General features: G+C 32.9%; 1 protein-coding gene across 1 annotated transcript; it reads right to left on the bottom strand.

The window, feature by feature from the left end:
* Positions 1-322: 322 nt before the first annotated feature.
* On the bottom strand, positions 323-5,005 carry LOC113863288 (receptor protein kinase-like protein ZAR1). The gene is made up of 2 exons (XM_027496816.1): positions 3,470-5,005; positions 323-1,397 (listed from the first exon to the last, which is right to left on the bottom strand). Exons 1-2 carry the CDS (start codon positions 4,977-4,979, stop codon positions 763-765), a joined length of 2,145 nt encoding a protein of 714 aa, XP_027352617.1. The 5' UTR covers positions 4,980-5,005; the 3' UTR covers positions 323-762.
* Positions 5,006-10,984: the final 5,979 nt, after the last annotated feature.

Below are 10,984 nucleotides of genomic sequence, written 5' to 3'. Positions count from 1 at the left end.
TTGTAGGAATCCCAAAAGAACCAAAAAAAAAAAAAAGGACACCGCGAGAGTAAAGGCCATTTATAAAAGGCAGAGGAATTAAGTATATTATTTAATATCTGAAAGAAATTGAACCACTGACTGATATAGTAGGTGTGCATGCAAGATTTGATGAATTTCTTATTATAGCTTGTCATTAAGAAATTCTACCATTTTCCTACACAAAAATATTATCCTAGTACAGTAGTACCTATTAGATATAACTATTAAAACATCATTTCATCACATACAACCCAAAACAACAGCAAATTCGTGAGCACAGTCAATCTTGAAAACACTGAAGACGACGAATGTGAAACCTAGTTGTCATTCATAATGGAGAGCTACAAAAAGTTTATTATACAGTAGATTGCATCTGAATTTGCCAACCAAAGTAATAATGCATGATATCGTGAAATTATTATGATCAGACTCGGGAGAAAATGAGATCAGAAAAAAATTTGAATATATCTATTAACTTCCTTGATCTTGCCAAAAATGAATAAAGATGAGGTGAGACCTGTGATGTTGACAGCCGTCAAAAAACTGCTTTAACTTAAAAACACCAGCCTGAGGGCCCAGTCCAAGATGGAAAGTATTTGCATCACCATCTTGATGCCCCCACATGACAATCTTCTCAGTGCTACCACAAAAATGCGCTATGGGACTGAATTGCATCTTCCTTGAGTATCACGAAAATTCCAGTCTCAGGTTCACTACTTTCAGCTGGTGAACATATGAATATTATGTTCCAATTCTTTCAAGATTTTCGGAGACAGTTTTCATTCTAGGCCGGACTTCAGGGTCTCCCTCAGTGCATTGTAGTGCTACATGAAACACAGCTAGTACCTCTTTCTTGGCATGCACTTCATGAAGAAGTGATGGATCAACCATTTCAGATAAAGGACTTTCTTGTTCAAACCCTTTCCTAACCCACCTCACCAAATCAGGGACTTCCACAGAAGTTGATGGGGCGGGAGAAGAATCTGGGGACTTCCCAGTAAGCAGTTCAAATAATACAACTCCAAATGAATATACATCCCATTTCTGGGTGGGTCTGCAGCCTGGGACTCGAGCCTCAGGGGCTTTATAGTTGTTAGTTCGCTCTGTTTGTGATGGCTTCAAGTAAGGAAGAGCTCCGCCCATAAAGCCACCGGAGGAGGGGTTGTTGCCGGTGATGCTGATTAGTCTGTTAAGACCAAAATCCGAAATGTGGGGATGGAAATCGTTGTCAAGGAGGATGTTGGAGGGTTTGATGTCACCATGCACAAATTTTCTTGGACTGCATTCATGGAGATAGGCTAAACCCCTGCCTGTTCCTTTGATGATCCCCAGCCTGGTTGACCATGAAAGGTTAGGAGATGGTTGACCATTTCTCCCTGCGTAAATAATTAGGATTAAATATAAGATATTTTTAGCTGAATTTTTTATTGAGAAAACTATAAATCTAGGACAGAATGCAAACACAGATAATGCTTTTCACTCAAAAAGGATTTTATACAAATTCATGATAGAATGATATATCTTCAAATAAAAAGTAAAAAATAGCAATTTTAAATATTTTTATGAATAATTTCAAATGCGATATCATGAATAATTGGTTGGCTTATCTCACATCCTACGTAACAAATTATTCTATAAAAAAATATTAACATGTGTTAGCATTTTTCTTATAATAGTCAAACGTTAGTGCAGTAGAAGGATGGAGAGTAGAGAGAATAGGAAAACAGTTCTGATAGGGCCCGGGGTTTAAACAAGCAATCGTGATGCTGGTAGAGACAGCTTGAAAGTCAGAAAGTTTGGCCAAAAGGAAAATTATGGAGCAAGGAAAAGTAAGGTTTTCCACCAGGGGCCTAGGAACTAGGAAATTCAATTACAATGAACAAAAATATAGGAAGATCAACTTTAGCTGAATTGTGAAATAAAGGCACAAAAGCGGCACAAACTTGAGAGTCCTTCTTTGGCCTACAAACACAAGAAGCTTTATATAAAGCTACTTTAAGAGATACTGTTACTGTGTGTGTGAGCGATAACTGATAAACATGGCAATATACGCATAGAAAAGGAATCCAAACAACAAATATATATATATATATAGTCAACAGACACTGCACTTGAGAAATGACTTGGGTTTGAGAAACAGCTACTTTTCCACCTAAAGTTTTGGTTAGTTTTGTGGCCCATGTGCTGATAATATGAGCCGAAGGTCTAGAAATTAATGGTCCCCAACATGAATACCACTGCAGTCACATTTCCCAGACACATGGTGAATGTCTTACTTTCTCGTCGGATGCCCCCAAGGGGAGCTCATTTACATTACCACTGTTGTCTCACCAAACAATTTCTTGGATCCAACGCCCCCTTGTCAACAATAAATAAGCATCACACTAAAGTCCTCCTCTAGCCACTCTCACTCACACCTCAAATTAAATTATATGTAATGTTATTTCTTTATTCCTACCCCGACAAACTAAAATTTAATATTGCACATTTGCACCAGTTAACCTACCATTTCGGTCCCATTGTCCCACAAATCTATAACAGAAACGACAATTCTAACCAAAAATAATAATAATAATAATAAAAAAATGGAAAAATACAGAGCTCCAACGCGAGTTTCTTTCATTGTTTTGTTTTTCCCTGCAAGTAAATCTACCATATTTTTATCATTACTTTTGTAAAAATAATGTAATATTTATATTGATAGCAATTCTTTCTAGAAAGGACTGTTTTTCTTTTGCCTGAAATAAAAAACAACAATAATTAATCTAATCATTGAACGAACAGGGCATAACATTCGGACAGAACTCGTGAAAACCAAAAAGTGAAAAAAAAATATATCTTACAGAACTCAAGAAATATTGAAAGCATAGTGACAAAACAAATTACACACAGACGATTAATAGAGCCTAAAGTGGCTAAATACATTAAAGCTAGTTTTGATTAATCCACTATCGTTTCATCAGTCCATTTAACGATAATGTTATATTAGATATTTTCTTAAAAGTTATTATTTATTAAATTACACTGGTCTAAATTAATACGAAAGTAGAGTGATTAAACGCTCAGGCAATTATTAATCTCTACTAAATTTATAAAGAAAAAATTGTAGATAAAAATATTCATCTCAAAAATTTTAGATAATGAATAAAATCAAACGGGATATATTGACACAACCACCTCCCAAACTGTTTATATTACTTGCATTACCTATGTGATCCAATTTCACCAAGTTATCACGAGCTATTATTATTATTCTTTTACTTCTGTTATTATTCAACTCTATTTATTAGCCATCACTATTTTATTTTTCTTTCTTCTGGAAACAGTCATCACTGTTTAGACTCTTTACTCCAAAGCCTGCTACTCTGCTATGGATGGTGAAGAGGGCCCTTATGACTGAATGAAACAAATGAAATGAATGACCGAAAATGTGAAAGGAGTGACTCACCTCTAAGGGCAGTGGCCAAATTGCCGTTGGAGATGAAATCACTGATCAAGAGCTTCTCATCAGGAGCCCAATAATAGGCTCTCAACTTAACAACGTTGGGGTGCTTCACTTTGCCAATGGCCTGAACCTCAGCAGCAAACTCCTTATACCTTTGTTCCCCACCCTCCCCCAGTCTCCTCACAGCCACAGGCACCCCATTCCCAAGCACCACCTTATACACAATCCCCAACCCACTCTTCCCCAACACATATGCAGAGGCCCTCAATAGCTCATCAAGCTCAAAGTTAAAACCTTTATCAATTGCCACCAATTCCCCTTCCCCTTTTCCACCCTCTCCCCCTCCTTTCTCCCCTTCTTCCACCTCTGAATCATCACTCTTCAACCCATTCACACATCCCAAAGAAGAACACCAACAACACAAACTCGATTTTTCATTGTTTTCACCAAACTTTCTCTTCAAAGTGCAACTACACCCATTCGCTTTATCCTTCTTCTTCCAATAAACGTACACAATCACAAGCCCAATCAAAGCCACTCCAGCAGCATCAGCCACCGATATCAAAATAATCAAACCGGGACTCATCCCTTTCGTTGAACGCCCTTCTGGTTCACGAGCCGAACCGGGCCTCGAACCCGGTTCGCTCGGCGCTGAACCGCTACACGATTTCTGCAAAGGGAACCCGCACAGGTTCGGGTTGTTAAGAAACGCGGTGGGTCCCTGGTTCGAAAACGACCCCGTTTGAGGAATCTCACCGCTGAGATCGTTGTTCCGAAGATCGAAACTAACTGTCACTGGTAAATTCCCTAAAGACTTTGGAACCTTACCCGATAGATGGTTGAACGAGAGGTTTAGGGTTCCGGAAAGGGATTTAAGGTCTCCGAGTTGGTTAGGGATTGAGCCTTCTAGAAGGTTCGAGGAGAGGTCGAGTTGGACTAGGTTTTTCAGCTCCGGCCACGGAGTCGCCGGAACCTTGCCGGAAAACTTGTTCCGTGCGAGGATGAGGCGCTGAAGTTGCGAGCAGTTGCCGAGGGTGTCGGGGATGGCGCCGGAGAGGGAGTTGTCGGAGAGGTCGAGGTTTTCGAGGCGGGGGAGGTTGCAGACGGAGGGAGAGAGGTTGCCGGAGAGGTTGTTGCCGTGGAGGAAGATGCTGTGTAGAGCGGTGGCATTGAAGAGTTGCGCAGGGATAGAGCCATGGAACGCGTTGGTGTGGAGGTTGAGGCGCCGGAGGTAGAGTAGGGTTCCGAGCTCCGACGGGAGGTAACCGCGGAGGCCTTTGCCGGAAAGAGCGACGCCGACGACGCGGGGCTCCGTGACGCTGGAGATATTGGCGCAGCTGATGCCGGACCAACGGCACGGGGTGGCGTCGGCGTCATTCCAGTTGGAGAATGCGGCGGCGCTGGAGGCGTCGACGGCGGATTTTAGAGTGAGAAGTGCGATGCCGTCGGAGGAAAGAGAAACGGCGGGGTGGAAGAAGAAGAAGAAGAGAAGGATGAAGAGAGTAACGGTCATTTAGATTGATACGACACCGTTCTGGAAGTGGTGTTATGGATGAATGATACGGTGCGTAAAGTTCAGGGTTGGAAGAGGTAATGGAAATAGTTGAGGAGCAGGAAAGTGTGGAAGTAGTTGTATTTATTAGACAAAAGATATCATGAGTTGGGGGAGGATGAGGTTTTAATTTGGTGGGGTCCAATTCCCGCCAAAAAGATTGAGAAAGAAAACAAAACACAGAGAAAGAGAGGACTTGCTAACAGAATGAGTGAAGTTAAGTGAAGTGAAAGAGAAGCAATTGCCAATTGGAAGAGAAAGGAAGAATCTTGCTCCCTTTGCTTTTTGGATCATTCGATTTGGAACTTGTTTTAGTTTTTACTATTATTGATATTATGCTTATTATTGTGCTCAACTAAACTATGGTGGACTTTGTTGAGGGTATAACAACAAAGACAAATTTTTAATCCCCACGAAATTTGTGTTGATTCCTGATGCATGTGAAAATTTATTTCTTGCAAGTTCTCAGTATTTGTGTTGAATACTTATGTAATAAAATATATGGAATATTGCACAACTTTGATCCATGAGTATCGGGTAGTTTATATTAATATCATGTGCTCCAATTGTAGTCTAGCAATTTATCGACTTCAATTTAGTTAATTTTTCTTTTGAATTATTGGAATACATTCAATTTATTGAACTAAAGTGTTAATAATGGTAGATGCATGGGACAAAAATGAATTCCACGACATCATGAGCTCTTTGTTGTCATGACACTAGGAAAACATGGGACTTGAACCAAACACCACTCTCTTACATTCATAATGGGAGGGTTACACCTACATTAAACACTTGTTTGTACCTCACATTCCATTCAAGTTACGGTCCATTGCTCCTTCCCTCAATGGGTACAGCAGAAAGACCCAGCTTTTGCTCTAATTATTTATTCTTTGAACGGAACTATACGTGATAATTGCATCTACTTCTCAATCATGCAAAACAAACTTAGAAGCTAACATAGCCGCACGAACTATAATGCAATTTGTTTTCAGTATTTCTTGTGCGTACAATTTCAGGAATGATTTCTATGAGCAAAAGATGAAAGAACTTTATGCATGCTCAATCATATCTTCCCCTATTTCAAAAGAAGACAGCTTAAATTCACTCCTAAAGAATAATTAGATACGCTTTGAGGAAGAAAATATATCATTAAAAGGGTTTGCTTTGTTGTCAAGGGATAGAGTTGGTACCAAATGAATTCCAACTACACAAAACCATCAAATTAACCTCAACAGTTAGATCAGGAACATAGGTCCCGCTCCTAAATAAATGAACTTAATAGTTTGCTCTCTGTAATAAATCTTAACATGAACAACACAACCAAAATTAGAATATCCTGTTAAATGTTTTGATATGGGCATAATTCAGATTTTAAAGAGAACATACTTTATAATTAAATTGCAAGGTTCAACATCTGAGTTTGTAAATGGTTTTACTTGATTTTTTCTGGGCACATGAATGAATAAAAAAAGTTTATATTGAAAATTATCTTGACAGTATATTCAAAACTATGATAAAAATACATTGAGAACTATAATAACGCGTGTGAACTTAAAGTGTTACAGATGCAGAATTATTGTGAAAATAAATTAGAGCGAGGAAGGAAATTAATGTGTTGAGAAAGGTCAACGTGCCACTTGCTACGTATAACGTATGAGAGGTATTAACGTGCCATGTGCAGGCAGCATCATCTCTTCAATTCAAGGCCTATTCAGAGACCTAAATTTCCCTGAACATTACCATCTTAGCTTGGGATATTTTTTTCAATTCCTTCTGAACCTGACAATTCACTAGTTTTGTGATCTTCAAACGGAATCTTACTTCACGTTGAATTTTGGTGTTAAATTGGTTTTAAGCTCATAATTTCTAAATTTTATATAACTTTACAAAATGCCAAATCCCCTTTTACATAAAAAATGAAAAGAAAAGTTAAATATAATTTTAATTACTGTATTTTAATGGTTTTTTTATTTTTAATTTCTCCAGAAAATTATTTTATTTTCTTCTTATATTTTTATCAATCATTATTTTTAGTTTCTTTGACTGATAAGATTTAACAAAAAAATTTGACATTTGAAAATGTTTTAGTAAATCGAATCAATAACCGAGATTATAAATAAAAATTCATGAAAAAGCAAGAATTAAAAAATATTGAAGTAACTAAATAAAAATTGCCTTCCCTCTGTCTCTAAACAATATAGTCTTTGCAGTCACTTTCAATTTTAAGGTAGAATTAATTATTTTGTTACAATTTACCCTTAACATAATTATTATCTCAAAACTTGCTTTTCTATTTTCATTTATTGTATAAACAAATTCCAAAATGGGTATAATAGAAAATTTTATAATACTTTTAATATGAATAAAATAATTAAATGCAATTTTTAGTTACTGTTACAACTTTAAATGAATATATTTTTAGAGATAAAGAGAGTACTAAAATATAAAGATAAAAAAAATATTTTTAAAAATAAAATAACTCACTTTACATTTCAAATTTGCAATAATTCATAGAGATTTTTCAAGTGCTACCAACCTCATAAGATTTTTTTATTGATATTAGGGACTCGGGAACGAATGATAAAATGTCTTGAATAAGTATGAATAAACAAATTCTACTAAAAATTCACTTGAGGATCCAGGTGCTATAAAATTTGGAACAATGAAACTTACCAAATAATTGTATTTATTACGAAAAAAAAACTGATATAGAAAAGAAAAATTGTAATAATGTTTATTAAATAAATGAGTCTTTACAGTAGGCACTACAATATCTAAAAGTTTAACAATACTATAAATACTAAAAATGTGGAAACACTGACAATTAGTTTAGTAACAAGCAACTACAGAATGAAAAATGCAGACATTAATAGTTTTTTTAATTTTTGAAACATGAGTAGCTCTTGAACAGCTTTATAGTTGAATTGTTATCACATTAAATATGAGAGTTGGTGCTTTACAATTAGCATGAAGTTCTTCAAGAATATCCCTTAATCAAATTAATCGGCAAGCACATGCTTAAACTGATACAAATTTTGCTTCTATTGTTGATAGAGTAACAATGGGTCACTTTTATGAAGACCAAGAAATAGCTGTTGACCCCAACATAAAAACATAACATTATGTACTTCTATTGACATTTGGAACATATGCATAGTCATTATCAATAAATCCAAGTAAATATGACTTTTCATCCTTCTGGTAGAATAATTCATAAAATAGAAATCCAATCAATCAATGTAAAAACTCTTTGCCTAAAGCAAGAACTAAGAAAATGCAATGAACTTTGAAAGGTCTAATTATGAAACTAAAAAAAAAAACAAATTTAAATCATAAAAATAAAACTCGAGAAGCAACAACAAATAAAATAATGATCTTACTTACTTATATATAAATATATGAAGACTCAAAATAAGAGGGCAACTCAAAAAAAAAAAAAAACTTGATAAATCAGTTGAAATTATAATTTAAAATTGACTTGTTAGAATTTTATATTACTTAAAAATATGTTTAAATTTCTCTATTAGGATAAAAATTATATTAAATTACATTAGAATAAAAAATTGAATTAGAGATATATTTAAATTTAAATATTAGAACAATTATTATTTTATTTTAAATTTAGAGATATATTTTATTAATTAATTATAAACACATTTCATTAAATATGTTTATGTTAATTATTAAATTATTAATTAATTCATTTTATTAAGTTAAAATTATTTTATTAATGTAATAATTTATAATGTTAATATATAATGACTCTATCTTTATTTATTATAAATTGTTAAGACTTATTTATATCATTAATCTCTTTTAAAATTAAGTAACGTTCTAACTTTATTTTATTAAATCACTATTTTTATTAATTAACCTAAGTATATTTTTATTATTTTTCAAATATTTCTATTTTTATTAAATAAAATTAATTTAGTATTTAAAGATATTTTTTATTTCTAAATTTAATAAATTAAATTACTAAGCATTTTATTTTTTAAAATTATTTTTTATTTTATCATACAATATACAATATTGATGTGTAATTTATATTATCTTAGGTTGTAGAATAATGATTTATATATAACTTATATTATTTTAAATTTTTATAATATTAGTTTTCCATTTAAAACACTTACTCAAAATATTTTGAACTAAAACATCTTATTTTTATTATTAATCTATTTTTTCTTTGCAATAATTTACAATATGAGTCTATGATATTCTTTTGTTTCTTATATTATTTATTATAAAATAACATGTATAGTTGCACTATCTTATATTTTAAATGTTATCATTTTATTAAAAAAAATATAATTTTAAAATAATCTTTTAAAAATATTTTAAATTAACAAACTATTTTGAATTTTTTTTATAAATTTTCAAATATTTTATCTGCAAGGCCTTTGATTTTAAAACTACACAATGTTATACTCAATTTTAGATAAGCAAGTTCAAGAAATCAAGATCAACCCTAACATCATGTTATTAATTTTTAATAGAATCAATGCTCATATTCTCCTACAGATTTTAACCATTGAAGATGGCACAGTTTTCAAAATATGCAACCATCTATATATAATCAATTATATTATTTTAACACCCTATTTGAATGTTTATACACAACTACCACATACATCTGTAGTACACAGAGAGAAATTAAAAGAGTACACCATAGTAGATCTTAAAATTTTATTTTCGCTTCATTTTCTCTTTATCATGTGTTTCCCTCCCAATCTCTAAGACTCATTTGCTTCTTCCTCTCAAATCTAATTTATTCTTAAGTTTATTAAGCTTGTAATTTCTCAAGCTAGTTAAAAATCACTTTTCTTCATTAAACTTAATTTTTGAAAGTCACACACTCTCGATCCCCCTCTCTTAAGCTCACAATCGTGCTCCTATCGTGAATGTTGAGCTTCTCTATCTATTGTTGAAGTTCTTGATTACTAAATAAATATTAATATATTGAATCAAAATATATTTCATATAAATGAGCATGACTATAGTGATTAAGTGGTGGTGATCTAAAACTCTCTTTGAGTGTTGAATTCCTAAACAATTGAAGAAGTACATTAAAAAGAAATTTGGAAAGATTTGTACTAAAAAAAACCAAAAAAGAAGAAGGAAGGTATGCATCTTAGATAACAAAAAGAAATCTAGAAACATTTACACTAAACAAAACAGAAAGAAATATGACAAGGTATGTATTTATAAAACTGTTTGCCCTTTATCATTGGAATATATGTGAGGTTTTATAATTGATAGTTTAATTGGAATGTATGTATATAGGTTGTATTCCTTAGTTGGTGTTTGTCAAATCATTTGCAAACGATTTGTAAGATCTTAACAGGATAAATTCATACATATGAGGTTTGGAAAACTTCTCCATATGAAATGTGTAGGTCTTGCTAAAGGTAGATAGCTTATTTACAAGCAATTGTAACTACATATAATAATATTGAGGTTAAGATGAAGAGAACCCCCTTTTAAGAATAGAGACAAAGTAGAATTTTTCTTTTTTCCATTTGAAAATAGAGAACTTTGTTATATTAAGTTACACCTTGTGATGGAGTATGAGGTATTAGTCATCCGCTACCTCCGTGATAACTTGCCTCAAATGCTCTTTAGCTACGTTGTAAAATATAACTCTTAAACATCAACTTAAAAAACCTTACTACAAATAGAACTTGATAATAAATCCTACACACTCAAATTACATGGCATATCAAACTGCTTAAAAAATATTTTGGAAATAATAGTTGACTTCAAATAGCACTAAATTCAAAGCTATCTTTAAGAATCAACATTTACCGAGCATCAAGTGAAGGATAATTACCTTCAAATCAAGCTACACCATTATTGATAATATATATATATATATATATATATATATATATATATATATCATTTTCACAAGACAAGCACATTTAGAACAAAGACCAACACAATTTTAACAACAAACTTAG

The sequence above is a fragment of the Abrus precatorius genome, unplaced genomic scaffold (genome assembly GCF_003935025.1).
Source record: "Abrus precatorius isolate BTA unplaced genomic scaffold, Abrus_2018 Scaffold3, whole genome shotgun sequence".
NCBI lineage: Eukaryota > Viridiplantae > Streptophyta > Magnoliopsida > Fabales > Fabaceae > Abrus > Abrus precatorius.
This window is presented reverse-complemented; position numbering and strand designations above follow the sequence as displayed.